General features: G+C 40.3%; 1 protein-coding gene across 1 annotated transcript in view; it reads left to right on the top strand.

Annotated features, from left to right (window-relative positions):
- The window catches only part of MLLT3 (myeloid/lymphoid or mixed-lineage leukemia; translocated to, 3), a 92064-nt gene that overhangs the window by 29254 nt on the left and 44474 nt on the right, over positions 1 to 18336 (top strand). The window contains exons 3-5 of the mRNA XM_015427772.1: positions 1368 to 1511; positions 2527 to 2646; positions 7254 to 7859. Of these exons, the coding sequence (XP_015283258.1) occupies positions 1368 to 1511; positions 2527 to 2646; positions 7254 to 7859 (870 nt within the window). The remainder of the gene's footprint in view (positions 1 to 1367; positions 1512 to 2526; positions 2647 to 7253; positions 7860 to 18336) is intronic.

An 18336-nucleotide genomic window follows, 5' to 3' on the forward strand; every position in this document is an offset into this window, starting at 1 on the left:
TAAACAGCATGATAAAAAGTAGAGACATCACCCTGCCAACAAAAGTCCACATGGTCAAAGCAATGGTATTCCCAGTAGTCATGTATGGCTGCGAGAGTTGGACTATAAGGAAGGCCGAGCGCCGAAGAATAGATTCTTTTGAACTATGGTGCTGGAGAAGACTCTTGAGAGTCCCTTGGACTGCAAGAAGATCAAATCAGTCAATCCTAAAAGTAATCAACCCTGACTGTTCCCTGGAAGGACAGATAATGAAACTGAAGCTCAAATACTTTGGCCACCCAATGAGAAGGGAGCACTCACTGGAGAAGACCTTGATGCTGGGAAAGATTGAAGGTCAAAGAAGACGGGGACAGCAAAGGATGAGATGGTTAGACAGTGTCATAGATGCAACGAACATGAAATTGAGCCAACTTCAGAGGACGGCGGAAGACAGGAAGGCCTGGCGTGATCTGGTCCATGGGGTCGCGAAGAGTCGGACTCAACTGTGCGACTGAACAACAACAATCCACAAAACACATTAAATAAGCAGCCTTGTCATCTAGACCAACTGCATGAATGGTAGTCTTAAACAGAAGTCCTCGGGGAAGCACTGAACTGGGTCTCAGGGAAGGAGATGATGTCTTAAGATATTTGAATCTTGACATTTACGGCTTTGTACAGCAACATTAACACTTTGATTTGATAGTCGGTTTCAGTTGGGCAACTAGGGAGCACTCTGTTTCCGTTGGCATTCTTGACAACCTGTGGCCTCTGAACAGTTGCCAAGGGCAATCTGGATCTAGACTTCATTATAGTAATGACCTATAATGGGGCAACAAGGTGCAATTTAATGTGCCATATGAATGTTTGATATAGACTTATTTGCATTAATTTTACATCCATAAAGACCAATTGATGGATTGGGGTCACAATAGTTTTGTTTTCTACCTTTCAGTGTTGTTGTTGTTTTTTTAAAAAAATCTGGTTTGCTAAAAGAGTAGAAATTTGCTTTCTGTGTTAATATAAGGGCTTAATGTTAATTGATGGGTGTGGGGAAGCAGTTTAGGACTGTAGAAAAGAATACACACCTCCATGTTCTTTCTAGGCACGAAAGTTCTAGCTGTTTGCTCCACTTTCAAAAAGATTGCTGAAAATATTTAAAAGCCATTGCCAGCAATGCCATGATTCAAGCTGAAACCAAACAGTAATTTTAGTCATTTCTCTCCTGGGTTTCTCAGAGATATTTATTTAAGGTAATCTTCAGAACTTCAACGAATGCAATGTCCTGCTTAATCTACAAGCAAAGAAACAAGTCTTTGTAAGAGTGGAATGAAAGACAATGTGGTATCAGATTTCCCCCCCCAGCCTGACTATTTTCTAACCCATAGGAAGAACCGAAGAAAGTCCGCTTTGACTATGACCTATTCCTACATTTGGAAGGCCACCCACCTGTAAACCATCTCCGCTGTGAAAAGCTTACTTTCAACAACCCCACGGAAGAGTTCAGAAGAAAGCTACTGAGAGCAGGAGGGGTAAGTCCTATCCAAATGTCAAACCCATATATCAAAAAGATTTTCTGCATAAAACTGATGCAGTCTTATCATCACTTGCAACCATGGCTTAAAATACTTATGCAAATTCATTCTTTGCTACTAACTAGTGTTTTCCTTAGATTGTGGAGGCCTTGTTGTACTCTAATGTTAAATTCAGTGTTTTAATCTGTATGTGATTCATCAGGGGCTTCTTCTAGGCCTTTGGAAAATTTCCTTAACATTTTATTGATTTCTGTGACTGCAGTGAATTTCTTGCCCCCAAGACGTTCAATTGTCTGTTTTCACAATTATTGAAAGGAAGTTTTCTATAAGTAGTGAAACTGAGTAAACTAACGTTCTTCTACAAAATTACCTGTTACCATATACACATTTCATCTTTTTTTAAGCTTGTGGCAAGTTAGGTTTTTAAACAACTAAATTCATGGCAAAAGTAGTTTGTACCCTGCCAATGTTGCTGGTGTAGCAGAAAAACTACATGACATTTTGGTTTACTCAAATGAATTGAATTCATGAGCACAAACTATTAGTAAGGTCTTGGCAATGTGCTGAGTATCCACAGCATAGATGCCTTTGGGAGTGGTTAAGGTGCAAAATAACCTCTGACAAAACGTCTGGTTTGAGATCTGCCATAAACTCTTGCCTTTGGGTATGAGAGTAAACAGGTTTACATTCTCTCATTTCCAGGACACACAGATATTGATATGTTTTCTGGATTCCCCCCTTTCACAGTTGTGCTTCACTGATAGATTCTAATAGGTGGTGTGTGTGTGTGTGTGTGTACATGCTTATGCTTTCAATTTATTCTTTCAGTTCACAGTGAAAGCCAAATGATGTTTTAATAAATTTGGTATAGTCAATTATGGGCATCTTGTAGAAGAAACCTTAGCTGGTAATTTATCCATGGTATTGGAAGCATCTACTGCCAAGAGCCTCAGTTTCTGTCCCTATCAATTTTCTAGATGTTACTAATACATTTATTTCTCCTTCATAATAGATCATGGTAATGTCAGATGGTACATCAGCTGCTTCAGGGCAGAGTCTTCATCTCCCTAACCTTCCTAGTAACTCCCTGTCTTTTTCTGAAGTGAAGAAGAAATCATCTCATGGGCCAAAGGTGAGATACAGCTTGGCAAAAGAAACTAGGGCAGGCCTCAAGCAACAATTTGACTGGTGCACGGCCTATCAGCCAAGAAATAACTAGTTCAAAGCAGTACTTTAATCGGATGAATGAGGAAAGAGCCAAAAGCAATTCAAAGAGAGGCTCATGCTTAAACATTTGGAGTTGCTTGCCATTGATTTATTTTTTTAGATTGTAGTTTATTTATAGGGCAGATACAGAATATGAATGACTGACAAAATTGCCTACACTATATTGATGTATTTTAAAAATTTAAATCCCATGTTAGGCTTAATGGAGTTCACAAAGCAATTGGTTGCTTATGGGAAGCCTAGGCATTTGAACTTTTAAATTTCATAAGTGTGCCAAATAGTATGATTGCTTAAATAATGCATTTTATGATGTTAAAACAGCAAAATAAGTTAAGGCTTGATAAAAAGTAGATATCACATGTATTTCAAATCAAGATTCTTATTTGGTAGATAGCAAAATGTTTAAACTTGTTGTTCAGTGATCTTTCCAGACATTTTCCTGAGCCATATAAAGGTTCCTTAAAGTAATTTGAAGATGTTAAACTGCAAAATAAATTTAGACTTGATAAGAAAATATCACATGTATTTCAAATTTTTCAAAATGTCCATTGGAATGTTGGGTCTTTTCTCTCCCATGGCTTCAAAAATTCTGTAAATTCTTGCTCTGTACATGCTTGCATGTCGAGACTCTGTGTTATTCGGTAGAGAAATTTCATACACATTAATTTGGCACACTGATTTCTTATTAACTTGTTTGCCATCTTGGGAGAAAACAGGATAGGATTGAAATCAAATGTTGTTCATGTCATAATTGTTTTGCATTCTGAATTTTAGTTATATACCAAAGTATTAACTGTTTTGTAATAGTATAGTAATTTAGATTCATCTGTTTTATCTACTTCTAAAATGTTACCTTACCTCAGATTAGGTAAGCCTACTTGATGTAGGTTGAAGTCTTTGTATTTGTACTATTATAGTGATATTATTTGGGGGACCATGCTGATCTTCATTTTCATTGCTTGCTGTTCCCATTTGCTGCACACAAATAGAATGGCTGAGATCCAGGACTCTTTCTTTTCTACCAGTGCTCTTCACCCCCTTCCCCCAAAGTCATTCTGGAAAGTTAAGGAATCCTTCAAGGCTGCGTTCTTTGACGTAGCTGCTGCTTTAAGGGAAAAACCAGTGATTCCTCCCTGAACATCCAGCATGCGCTGTTTGAAACCTGACCAACTGCCTTCAGTTTGTTAACATACTAACAGTTCTGACTCCCATAGTCCTTGCTTGTCAATGTCGATTTTAAGTCCTACTCTAATATCTTGCAAGTACATCTACAGTAATCACTTTGGGCTGTTTCATTGAAAAAGGAGTTAGTTTTTACATTGTAAAGTCACTTGGAGTAGCAACTTATGGTTCCTCTTGCAGTTTTGCTTACAAACTGTAAATAAAACTCTGCTGTACGTTGATAGCATACCACATGCATAATAATGCATTATCAATCAGTCATCTATAGTAATGGATTATTGACCAATAATCATATTGGCATGCTTGTTATACTCAATGCAACATTTCTTCAAAAAGTAGAGGGGGGGCGAAGCTTATAAAGTCTTCCTGTGTATATCTGGTTAGAGAAACTTATAAAGTCTTCCTGTGTATATCTGGTTAGCATGGCCTGTTCAATGTCCCCAAACTCATTTTATGTTGAATGTAATGATGCTGCTGGTACATTTTTCCAAAACTTGTTTCTGAAACAAAAACAAAAAATGTTGCTTGTTGAGCCTTTCCATTCTAGCTCAAAGTGGCGAAATGTGTTCAAATGTGTTCAAAGCTGTTGGTGAGGAACAGTTAGGATGCCAGGTCTTCCAGGTCAAAACATCCAACCCTTGATTCACTAGACTGGGCTAATGCTGCAAACAAATTGTTGCTTGTTAAACCTCTCCATTCTAGCTCCATTCTAGTGGTGAAAAGGGCTATATACTTTTCCCTTTAAGGGTTGTGCAAGGGTCATGGATTAGGTTTGGAAATGCAAATGAATGACGAAATAATTATGTTTTCTGTGTATGCTGGGCAAAATAACTAACAACAATTTAAGAGTGCAGATTGATGGAGACCTGACTTGGATAGCCCAGGCAAGTCTGATCTTGTCAGATCTTGGAAGCTAAATAGGGTTGACTCTGACAAGTACTTGAATGGGAGACTTCCTTGAAATACCAGAGGCAGGAGGCGGGGCAGGCTTTATTCCGCCACCTTTCTGAATAACCTCCAGGTCTTCAGTAGGGGTCAGTCACCAGAGGTCACCATGACTTCCAGATGCACACATAAGTCAGTCACCAGAGATCACCGTGACTTCCAGGTCACACACACATTTAAAAAATGCAAAAAAGAGTGCAAAATTATGTACAGCGCTGTTTGCCATTGCAACTGTTCCCTTTCTTACAGGGAAATGCTGGTTGCCACTTTGGGGTCAGGCAGCAGTTTGTCTCCAGGCCAATTTGGCCAGTGATCCTGGAGGTTTTTTGCCATCTTCTGGGTATGGAGCAGGGTCACTGCGTGTGTGTGTGGGGGGGGGAGGCATTTGAATTTCCTGCATTGTGCCGGGCGTTGGACTAGATGACCCTGGAGGTCCCTTCCAACTCTACGATTCTATGATTCTAAGAAAATCACAGTAAGTATGTAGGCTGAAACAGAATGTGTTCAGAGCTGTTGGTGAGCAACAGGATGCCAGGTCTTCCAGGTCAAAACATCCAACCCTTGATTCACTAGACTGGGATGCTGCTGCAAACAAATACATTTTAAACTTCTTTATGGCTCCCAAAAAGAGGAGCTGTTTAAACTCCTACAGTATGGACACTCCATATAGAAATGTTTTCTAGTGCATATGTTCATTATATAGTCTTTCTAATTGTCACTGCATCACTTCAAAACCATTCCTTCTGTGGTTTGCTGCAGTTTGTGAGCTGGTACACATGAATGGCTTCCTGCATGGTTGAATGGTGCCTTTGCGTAGTTGGTCTGAATGGACAGACTCTGTCAGCCTTCTTTTGATTAGGCTGTGAAGTTACTAACTCCAACCCTGACAAAGATAAAGATGAACAAGAATTCTGCCTCCTTTAAATAATGAGCAAGGTAGTAACTTGAGTGCAGGTTTCTGAAAGGAAACTCTAATTGTTACCTTTGATACAGATTACTTTCATGCCCATATAACATAGCCTTTTATATTCTCTTGCAACTGAAAAATGTAATAGAGACCACTACTGTTGAGGCTGCAGATGGGAACAGTAGTAAGATTTGTATCTTAATTCAACATGTAAACTTGATGATGGTGTTGAAGCGAATGCTGAAATTGACAACATTCAAAGGCTGGAGTTTTGGAGTTTACTTACCCCTCTTCAGAGTAATGAATCCATTTCACCCTGCAGTGTTCTGTAGATTAGGGATGCCAGCCTCCAGGTGGGAGTGGAAATTGCCCAGAATTACAACTGATCTTTGCATGACAGAGGTTCATTCCCATGGAGAAAATGGCTGTTTCTGAGGGTAGACTATATGGCATTATACCTTGCTGAGGCCCCTCCCTAGGCTTCACCCCCAAATCTGCAGGGATTTCCCAGTCCAGAGCTGGCATGCCCTGCCATGGATGCATACCACAGATATTGGCTTGGCTGTTTCATCCTTTGACTTTCCTAGAATGCTTGTGGGAAAATAGGAGTTTGCACTGATGGAAGTGAGAAACGGGGAGAGACCCCTTCTGTCTCATACATTGTCTGCACTTCTGCACAAGTGCGAGCTCAAGAGAGGCAGTATAAACTAATGGGTGTCCTTCTCACCTGAGAATTAGAGAACTTGTTCCAGGTAAGTGAGCAGATGGTTTTGCTATTGAAGGGTGTGGCAGGATCCAGGACACTAGGAATAATGGAAATTTCATTCTCCATGGTTTTTCACAATCCTGGGCAGCGATGTCCAAGTATGACTGCAGTGGTTCCTGGGGCCTACATCTGCTTTCTCTATGTACCTTTCTAAATTTGGGAGTGGGTGGGTGGTCGGGGAAAGACAGCCTAGGAACCTTGGTGCCAGATCTTGGTGCCAGATCTGCCCCAGGCACTTCCTGGATTTTGGATTACTTTTCAAATATCCAGTCCGTCAGGGAAAAAGTCAAAATGATGCCCAGATAATTTATAATCAAAATGTTAAATCATTCCTTTGATCTAAAATTTTCTAAGCTTTGTTGTCCTTTTCATGGTAGATATTTCAATGCAAATTCATTGAGATAGTTTGATGTTTGTTATCTATACTAAATCTTACCGGGGGGGGGGGGGGGGCCAAAACATGTGACGGTTCTGACCGTTCTGTGGAAACAACATATTGGCTGTATTTTTACTGCTTCGTTCATCTGTATTGATTTATTCTCTGGTTTCCAAAACCAAGGAAATCAGTTCATTCTGTTACTCTCTGCTTGTACGTGATGACCATTCGTTTTCAAGCTTTGCTAAAGTTGAATAGACATTGCATAGTAGCAGTATCTGTTGTATCTTAAATTTAGTTTTCTGGGTGTTAATGTTGTGGTTTCCATTGTTGCAGGACCCAACTAAGAGTATAAGCACTAGCAGCAGTGGTAGTAGTAACAGTTTTTCGAAGCCCCACAAATTAACAAAGGAGCACAAGGAGAAACCTTCTAAAGACTCAAAAGAACATAAAAGTGCCTTCAAAGAACCTTCCAGGGAACATAACAAATCTTCCAAAGAATCCTCTAAGAAACCCAAAGAAAACAAACCACTAAAGGATGAAAAAATAGTTCCTAAGATGGCCTTCAAGGAACCCAAACCTATGTCAAAGGAGCCAAAATCTGAAAATAACATCCTTACCATAACAGGTGGACAGCAGCAAGAAAAGAAGGTCCCTACAAAAAGGCCTCCTGGTATGGATTCCGAGGATCTTGTGTCCAAAAAGAGGAAAAAAAGTGGCTCAGAAACTTTATTTAAAAGTTTTTCTAGTGCTCCGCCACTGATACTCACTTGTTCTGCTGCTGACAAAAAACAAGTAAGGGATAAATCTCAGTTTAAGATTGGGAAAGTCAAAATGGAAAGTGAGACACTGGAGAAGAAGAAGACCACTTTGCCGCCATTTGATGACATTGTGGACCCTAATGATTCCGATATGGAAGAGAACATGTCCTCGAAATCTGAAGTAAGGCTTTGTACTATTTTCCTGACTTTGCTACTTTGTCGTGTATTTTTCTTTGTTTCTCCTTTAAAACAAGAGAGAGATACACCTAACTATCTTGTAAGTGTATGTATAGAAATGGCTTTTGTATAGAGGTGGATTTTGTTTTCCAAAATCATGGAGATTGGCTGCAACTGCCTCTATTGTACAGAAGCTTTGACTACTTTATTCTTCATCCTCCAGGGTATTGCATAAGTTCGTTGCTTTATTAGAAATGTGAGTTAGTATGGACTTTTCCATGTGATTGTTTCTTATATCTGGTTTGGGTTCAAAGAGGTTGGTATTTTTTTGATCTTGCTATATTTCCTAATGATAAACACAAATTCAAAAGAAAGAGTAGTACATTAAAACTAGGCTGTGAAAAGAAAAGGGTTATGTACATCTGTGTATGATAAAAGTGATTTGTAGCCATCACGAGGCTACTTCGTCTGAATCACATAGGTTTGCTGATCATGATGGGCTGGATCCAGTCTAAATTTTTCCATCACTGAAAGAGACTTTTTCTGCTTCTCCCCTCCCATTGCAGCCCACAGATCTCCATGAAATCCTTCTTCTGGGGGATGGGGGACTCTGGGCAGTGACATGGGGGGGTCTGCAATGGGAATCAGTGGAAATTGCCAGTTTAATCTGGATCCAACCTGATGTCTAGGTGACTTTCAGGCAAATGTATGAACAGTTTTTAATGGCGAGTCATTGGGGCTGTGATGACTAAACTGTGATAGCTAAGAAATGCAGGTTATCACTTGATGCTGCCATTCGTTATCTATTCTTGCTTCTGAAATCCATGTTTCTGTGGAACATATGAATTGGCCCCTATAAAACTGAAAACAAATAGAAGAGAACAGAATATTCTTTTTAGGATCTTGTGTTGTGGTGAGAATCCAGAACGTTGCTGTCAGACCAGATTAAAAAATCTTAAATGGGCCTTTCTCCCAGGAAAGTGTTGAACAGAACTAGACAAGGAATATAGTATAAGCTTTTAGGTTTATGCTGGCAAAGGCGGGGGGGGGGGGTTGAATAGGCAAGGAAAGGCTGGCAGGATCATGGCAGCAAATTTCTCTGTGACCAGTGTTGATTGGAATGCAGTTGTAAGAATGTGTGTGTTTGCACATGAGCAGGAAGGTTCACTTTGATTCTCTGGCTTTGGAATGTCTGACCAGGGCTTGAGTCTCCCCAAGGTCCAGGGAGACATTAGGTCCAAATAGCTGTGCTCTGCTGCTTTGTTAATAGTGCCTGGTGGGTGGGGGTGGAACAATGTCTGGAAAAGTCCACATCAAGCATTCAGTCACAGCTTTGCTCCCTTTACTCTTTAAGGTCGATTTGTTAATTTCTGTTTATGATCAAGAGACCCATACAAGCATGAAGTGTAAGCCCCCCAGCCTGACTCAGAGTGGATGTTCAGGGAACAGGTGTAAAATCTATTGAATCTCTGGATTAGCCCAAACTCTAATCAAGCAAGTGAGGCTTCACTGAATATTGCTGCCTTGCCAGAAATCTTTGAAGCTTCAGAGGTTCCCTGGTTATTTCAGTTTTTAAATCTACATGGCTTCATAAAGAAGAAATTACCACCTGCTAAACAAGCTTTTGATCGGTTGTCTATGAAAAGTTCTACTAGTTCAAAAAAAGTTTAAATCCTGCCATTCTGGCTCAAGCATATATTGTAATATTGGGAATCTGCGTATTTGCACTTACTTAGGCTCCAAAATATGGAAGGATAGCTTTAAAATATGGTTGGAATTGCAAGGCTAAAGAAACATGACAGACAGTGAAACAGCTCTTATTATCTCAACCAGATGTTGGGAGTTTTAGCTGAAAGAGGCAGAGAAACGAACGTGTTAGAAATCAAGAATACAGAATACCGTTAAGATCTGGGTGAATAGTGAAAGCAGGTGGGGCCCCTTTTCATAATGAGGCCATATTGTTAGAGGTGAAAGAGACAAATGGATTGCCTCATTTCTTCCAACACAATCGCCAAGCAGATAGCAATAGTACGAGCAGTGATTGAATGGTGAAGAAAGATGAAGTAGGTTGTGTTATCACTATATGAGGTTACTTGTAAGAAACATTGAGACTGTAATGGGAAATGAAATAATTCAGGTCCTGTTTCTGCATATTGCATCCTACATGCTATAAATATCTAACTTGAAGGGTATAGGAACAGAGTAATGCATAATTTTAGCTGGATCTTGTATCATGTTGCAGGCCATGTTTTGCCAGGTGTGCAGATAACTTGCATATGTTTAGTCATGAGATTGATGAGATTTATTCAATAGGTCATGTCACTGATGGAGATCATTTTTCTTCCTCCATTTAGGATTAATATGAGAATTTTAAAAATAAGATGTAAATCATAAGATTCTTTTAAAAATTGTAATTATTTTAATAATGAAAACTTATTTAGTAAAAAGTTGGATATAAAACTTAAAATTCATCTTCAGTTCTATAAACAAATCATCTAGACATTATTACATTCAATTCTCCAAGATAAGTTTGATAAATGGAATGTTATTCTGATTACCATGACAAATCATAAGATTAAAGTTCACTTGGATTGTGCTTCGCAATTAACATTAGCCTGTAGTACATATTCTCAGAGCCAGTATGGGAAAACGGTTCTAGTGTCAAAATAAGATTTGGGAGATGGGTTCATATCCCCATTCTGCCATGGAAACTCACTGGGTGATCTTGGGCCAGTCACTCTTTCCGCCTAACCCACCTCTCAGAATTGTTGTAAGGATAAAATGTAGAATGGAAAGCCATTCTACAAAGCTCCTTGGAGGAAGGGCAGGGTAGAAATATACTAGATATATATTTCAAATCTCTGTACCTCTATGAAGACAGAAACCTGATAAACATTTAAACCCACATTTTCAAAGATCTAATGACAGCTAGGGGAAAAGGTGAAGAAGAGTGAAGAGCATTGCTCATATTTGTGTTAGACCTTGCTTGGCTAGCTAAAATGTCAAGGTTCAGTGTTTATCCTCTCATTTTGACATCTGATTTGGCACTATATTTTATAAGGCTAAATGGCTATAGCATTGCATGTGTTGCTTTAAAACGTGACCAGAAAAATATGTAACTTATATATAAAATTAAATTCATAAATTATAGCACACAAGAAAGCCCCAAATGCATTCTGTCTTTTGTCAGGCATAATTTCTGTTTTAGTAGTTTGGCAGAGTTTATTAAATGACAATTATTGAATAAACAAGGGCTGGCAAGCATAATTGCAGTGATCTCATTCTGATGTACGGGCATGCAACGTACTGGACAAAATTCAAGCAGCTAGAGTAGTTGAGTAGAGTAGATGTACACCACTGTTTTCTCTCTAGTGTCAAACGGCCCACAAGCAACTAGTGCAAGGGAGGGAACAGGAGACTGCTTGGGGGGGAGTGGGCGGAGCCACTCCAATTGTAGCTTCGGCATGGTGGAACAACCTCGTCTGCAGCAGTCAAGCAGCGTGGGAGTGTCTGCTCAGGGCTACACCGCTGGATCTCCAGTCCTCTGATACGGGTTTTCCTTTGCTCTCCCCTCCCAGGCCATGGTGCCTTGCAGGGAGGATACAACAATTCGGAGCTTATCAGCTGTTGTCTTTTATACAGTTTATATCCCTGGTACCTGGCATTATGTTTTATGGCACACATGGCTCAGCCCAACAAAGTGACATTTATGTCAGATCTGGCCCTCATAACAAATGAGTTTGACACCTCTGCTCTAATGGGAACCTACAGTGTTCTGTTATTGATGTACATTTTGGAAGAATAACTTTTTAATAGAATTGGACACATTTTCAAAAAGTTCTAAATGAGGTTTAGAATGTGCCCATTAAAATCAATTATCTATACTGGTTAAAGAAAAATTCAGATTGTTGATCTTTGATACTTAGTAGCCAAGAATAATGCTAAGTTTCAAAAGAATCAGGGAATGTTTTTGTTTCTATTGTCTGTCTCCTTCCCAACCAGTGTAATGTGCACACTGAAATACATAATTCAGAGGCATTTCCAATATTCTCTATAGGGTTTATCTGTAATAGTATCTCTGAGCAGACAGTGAAGTCTAGAAGAAATAAATGACTGTGCTTCCAGTGTGCAAAAGAGCTTCTAATGGGATGCATACGTTTTTGTTTAGAATAGAGATCTTGTTTGAAATCTAGTAGAAGGCTTCAAGCCACTTATGCTGAATATGTGTGTTTAACTCTCCAGCAGCCTCAGTTTCACTTGTTATTCATTGCCCTATTTTAATCTGTCTGGAACAGGCAATAAATAGCCTGCTGTGGAGACATGAGCATTAGGTTTTGACTTGATGGAAGCTTCTCGTAGACAGATGGTGGTCTTTCATGTTGTTTCTAATGTGGGTCTTTAATGACTGTTTCTTTTAGTGTGGGCAAAGGTTGTAAAATGTGGAAAGGATGCAACTAAATGACCTCCTTTATTTTTATATAATAGCACTTGCTATGTTACTGCTATGGCTGAGATGGCATTTTCATTCCGTGCTTTTCTTACCAGAAATGCACATGTATATAGTCTTAAAGCCTGAATTGGACACATTTTTGTTATTATTTATTTATAAGCATATGCGAGATATGGTCGCTTCACCAAAAATGTCTAGCTTTAGCATAGAGATGTATAGCATAGCAGAAAGTGCCTTCATGGCTTTTGGAAAAGTAATTTGTCTGAAGCTATGGCTTATGTCATTTCAGTTAAATGTAGTTAATTTTGTTTGTTTTTTTAAAAAATTAATCTGACAAGTGATGTGGCTTGAACAAGCAGCGATAACATTGTTTTAACCATTAAGTGTTGAAATGTTTTCCTCGACTTCACTCAGTTTCTGGATCCAGATTGCAGTCTCTGTGAAAGTAGTGCCATTTAGTGACAGTTGATCGATTGGCGCTGTCCCTTTTGCAGTAGCTACAGCCACTTCTGGGTGGACAGGGAGTGATGGGTAAGACTTTTAGACTGCAATGCTGTCATCATCCTATCTGAAAATGTCACCAGGGCTTGTTTTACTCTGGGGGAAACAAAAGTACCTGCAAATAAACTTATGGGAAGTGACATCCTCAAGACCCCTGTGGTTAGTGGGCATGATAGATTTATTTAGAATATTTGTATTTCTTCCATTAATGTGCTCTGGTAATTGTCTAAGTTCTCAGTTGTGTACTAGCGTGCTAGACCATTCAGTGCAATGGAAGTTTATGTTGTATTTAATTATGGGTGACCCATACAACTCTCTCCCTCTATTTAAAGCTGTGAAAATCGGCTTATTTGTTTTAGATCTCATGGCTGTAAAATAAGTTAAGCATTAATATTAGTGGCAGTCCCGGGGTTCATCACTGTGGTAGATCCTTTAGAGTACCAGAACTACTCAAACGATCCAACATAGGTATCATGGAGCCCTTATATATTCATGCACCTTGAAATCCCACACTGTGACTTTTGTTGGCTCTCCTCTGAAAAGTGTAAGGCAACAAGCGAAAGGGAGGAGAAGGAAAGCCTGTAAAAATTTATGGCTATTGAGGCAGTGAGAGAATAGCCCAGTCTACTTGGAACTTTAATAGCTCTGCTTTTATCTTTGATGGGTTTTTTTTTTTTTTGAACTGCTTTGTGAAAAACTTCAATGACAGGATGTTTGATTTCATGAAAATTTTGCCAGGCTGTTTCCTATATTGGACCATGTAGCAGAGTGATAGAATAAATGACCTTGTTTTTGTTGTCTGTGCGATCATGAAATATGGTGGTGGTCTTAAGAATATTTATATGAGCTGCTAACTGTTGTGTAGAGTGGAAAACCTGAATCCTTGGGTTTCATTAAGGAATATTCCAAGCTGGAACTGCTGCTTATGAAAACAATTTGTGGCTGGGAAGAGAAAGTAATAGTGCATTTTTGACAGTTTGCCATCAACATCTAGCTGAACAGAGAAAAATCAAAGTTAGGAGCACCTGACTGTAAATGTCTTAACTATATTATAAAATAAGAAATGTAAAAGATGCTGGGCAATGAGAATCAAAATAAATGAAAAATAGATAATTTTATATGATCTTTTAATTGGAAGCAGAACTGGGAAAATAAACATAAGATTAAATTTCTAGGTGTTACTGTGACTGTTGTGGAATTTCAGTATGTGCAAATAATTGAAGATCATAGTAATGAGAAGTAAGCTTGCATTATATAATTACAGAAGTTACTTTTGAATATTTCTGTTTCTCTGTCCTTTCAACACTAATGTGGAGTCAGGTAGCTTTCTTGGACTGCGTATGTGTCTTGGGTGATTCCAGTTGCTATAAATACATGTCTTGGCATTCTGCTCACTCTGTAAAAGCAAAACAATATTCTTCATTAAAGAGTGATGGAAAGTTTTTAATGTACTATTAACAAAATGTGATTTTGATGCCAGTTGTGTTCTTGTCCTAGAAGGTGACCTGTTTCAGAATTCATTGTTTCATCAGAAGGTGTAAATTTAATTACATGGTGTACAGTTTTTAAATTAGCTTTATAAGTTACACCATTCATACCCCTTTAGGTAAAGGTTTCCCTTGCTCGAAAGCCAGTCGAATCCAACTCTAGGGTTGAGGTGCTCATCTCCGTTTCCAAGCCGAAGAGCCAGCGCTGTCTGAAGACATTTCCGTGGTCATGTGGCCAGCATGACTAAACGCTGAGGCGCATGGAACACTGTTACCTTCCCACCTATTTATCTACTTGCAATTTCTTGCTTTTGAACTGCTAGGTTGGCAGGAGCTGGAACCAGAGATGGGAGCTCACTTCGTCATACAGCACTCGGGTCTCGAACTGCTGAACTACCGACCTTCCAGCCTGCAGTTCAGCAATACAACTTTATTTTTGATATAAGAGCTAATAATTTTTCTATTTTGAATTCTAAAGAGTAGTCTGGGAACCTCCAGCACTGCAATAAACTTTTCAGGCCCTTATTAACAGAACAATCCTATCTTTTCCCATATTAGCAGACAATATTGAGAGTAAAAGACAGTCATGATGAAATAATAGACCATATGGATTTCTGAATAATAGATTTTCATTTTAAATAAGTGGCAAAAGCTTGGGAAAGATTTTTTTTATGGCTGGTTTTTCATCTCATGAAAGTATGGTAATCCTTCAACTGAATTTGCCACACGTGTTGAAAACTATGGCTGTAGTTATGCTATGTGTCATACATCTACTAAGCAGAATAATTCAGTCTCACAGAGAAGGTGTATCCTTTTGATTCCCTTCAGCCAGAATCTAACCACATGACGGAGGAATGCTTTCTGCATGAAAATTGAAATGGTACAAAGTCATGGTAAGGTTATATTTTTAAAAAAGTGAGAGACTTGAAGCATATTTTTAAATGTCTTATTATGGATCAGTATCCTTAATAAGATAATAACCTTAATAATGGTGCCTCCCCTATTGCTGTAGAAAAATAATTTGACAGTGCAGGGCCTTGAGTTCAGACTGGTTCACAGAGGACTCCAGTTTGGTATGAATGTACAAGTGCTATAAATGAAAGCTTGCATACCAATAAAGGATGTGATCCATCCAGCCAAAGATAAGCACTGTTTAAGTGCCAGAGATGTCAGTAGGACAGAATTGGGTATATACCTCTCCCTCCCAGTAAAATCAATGAACATTAAGTACTCTTGATTTCATTGTGTGTATTGTGTCCCAAGTTTATGTTTCTACTCAGGGCTATTTTGGGGGCGGAACGCACTGGAATGGTGTTCCGGCTGGCATCCGAGCCCACCCTCTCCCCGCCCCTCCCTCGCCAAAAGCCCTGCTCCGCCCTGCTGGAAGAAGTGGCAACAAGCACACAGAGCACATGCTGCTGGTCTGCTCCACCTCCCCACCAAAAGGACTCCTGTTCTTCTTTGATGCCCCTGCTGGTGTCCTCCACTGCCTGGCCCATAGCTGCCAGCGCCGCCCCAACGGGAAATGCGTGACCCTGCATTGCCTTACTCCACTGTCTCCTCCTCCAGCACAACAGGCCTTGCTCGCTCCTCAGTGAGCCGACCTTCTGAGGCAACTTTGCCGCTGCCTTGGCCGTGCTCCGCAGGCCCCACCACTCTGTGATAGCCTCCCCAGCCGCCAGGCTGGCCACCGCCATGAATTCTGACACAACAGGCAGCGCCAGCAACAAGCTGCTCGCCCTCCAACGGCGCCTGACAGAGCGCACAGGCCACCACAAGGTCGTAGAGCTTGATGCCAGCATCAGCCAGGGCCAGCCCTGCTGCGCACAGCATGGCCACCAAAGCCGAGCCAACATCCTGCAGGAGCAGCACACTCACCTCCACCTGCGGCTGCAACAAGAAAGACAAGGCGATGGCTCTCCTTCTCCTGCTTCCAGGCTCCTTTCCCCACCGTGGTCTGTGCTGACAGCACCCGCCTTTCCCACTGGGGGCAACTTGGGGGGAAAGAAGGAAGGGCAAATGGGGGGAGTCCCCATTTTGCTCCTTTCACTTGCCCCCAGATTGTGGATTTTGGCACCCATTTGGAAAAAAAACCCTCCTTCCTTTATGGGACTTTTCTTCCCAGGCACCGAAGACAAGCTTGGGGGGATAATAGGGATCAATGCCCACCCTCCTTATGGTGCAATCCTATGCAAACTTGCCCCAGTGTTAGTCCCTTTGAAACAAGGTCGCTTAGACTGGAGGAACTCTGCAAAGGGTTGTGTTGTGAGCCCTCTTCCTGTTTTCAAGGCTGGCTCCCCCCCCAGTTGTGTTCCAAGAAAGGTGCTTCTCCATTTTGGGGAGGTGGGTGGGAAGGGTCTGTTTGTGCTTGCAAAGAACCCCCCCCCCAACCATCGCCTCCTTTCTCCAGCTTCCTTCTCCATCCTTCTTTCTCTTAAGAGGGTATTTTTGCTGTTTCCTTTCTTCCCTTCCTCCCAACTGTCCACATCGCCATTTTGGTGAAAGGGTGAGTGGTGAGAGCTAAGGGGGGTGGGAATCAGTGAGTATATCTCGGGGTTTGCAAGAGGGGAGGGTGTTGGGAGTTGTTATTAGTTGTGCAACTTTCTCGACAAGCTCATTGAATCATGCCCATGACACTTCTTTGCTGGCACACCGGCAAGGTTGAATTAAAAACCCGATTGAAACAAGGAGAAGAGCAGCTTATAGTTGGTGGTGTGATGTAAAATGAAAGAGTTGTCTCTTGTTTCTTAGGTGCACACAGTGTGGGGTTATGTTAATGTGGGTGAGCTTTTGTGAGTAGATACTAAATGAGGCTCAGTGTGCCTTGATTGTGATCTTTCTCCTTTTTTTGTAATCTGGACAGAACGGTATTTGATTGTATGTGTTTCCAAGTTTTTTTCCTGGGGTTTTTTTTTTGTAAGCAAACTGAAAGAGTGATTAGTTTGAAGAAGAAATGGAATAATTTTTAGCTAGAGAGAGAAAAAATACTTTGCCTTTTGATGAGTGAAAGTGGGAAGAAAGCTGAAAATTTAAGACGCTGGTTTTTAAGGTTGCCTTTGTCTTTTTCATGGCAGTACAGAAATTGTCTTGAACAAAAGAGATGAGAAATGAAGTTCCTTTTGTCTGCAGAAAGTTTTTTTATCACGATGAACTTTAGAGGGAGAAATGTGATTAATTAAAATGTTCAGATACATCATTACAAAGGGCCTGTCTGTTTTTTCCATACATTTCTGTTCTCTTTTAATATCAAGCACTTGACCTGCAATTTCTTAATTTGTGTGATTTGGTCTGTATTGTGTATGGAACTCTTTGTTGAAAGGTGGGCAGGAAAAAATTACAGGCCTTTTACCTGTGGGACAGACTCTGCATGGTAACCACTCCACCGGTACATAATTGCTTGTAAAAAATATTATAGTGTAATAATTCAGGTGGGTAGCCGTGTTGTTCTGAAGCAGCAGAACGAAGTTGGAGTCCAAAGTTTCATCCAAGGTATAAGCTTTTGTGTGCATGCACACGTCTTCCATCTGAAGAAGTGTGGGTGGCACATGAAGTCTTATACTTTGAATAAAATTTTGTTGGACTGGTTCCTTTGGTGCACTGTCCACAAACTACTCCCATCCAGTGCATCCACAAACCTAGGATTCTGCCAGTGAACTAGGGTTGCCGACTCCAGGTTGGGGAAATCCCTGTAGATTTGGGAGTGGAGCCTTAGGAGGGTGGGATTTAGGGGAAGAGGGACCCAAGCAAGGCATAATGCCATGGACTCCATTTTCCAAAGCAGCCATTGACCTGATCTCTGTAGTTTGTGACTTAACGGCACATACATACATATCTGGATGCCACCGATTTCCATAGTTATCACACCTCCCCTCTCCCTTTCCACCTCTATATGTAAAATTGTGAACCAAAAATCCTTGGGAAATTGTGCAGCCCAAATTTATGCATATTTAATTGGAAGTAAATGCCGTTTCAGTATAGTTCCAAGTTCCAGAGTGTTTATTGAGATGTTTGCTTATGTTACTGTTAATGTTATTTTTAAAATA

Source organism: Gekko japonicus, unplaced genomic scaffold, assembly GCF_001447785.1.
Source record: "Gekko japonicus isolate JY-2015 unplaced genomic scaffold, Gekko_japonicus_V1.1 scaffold487, whole genome shotgun sequence".
In the NCBI taxonomy this organism is placed as follows: Eukaryota; Metazoa; Chordata; class Lepidosauria; order Squamata; family Gekkonidae; genus Gekko; species Gekko japonicus.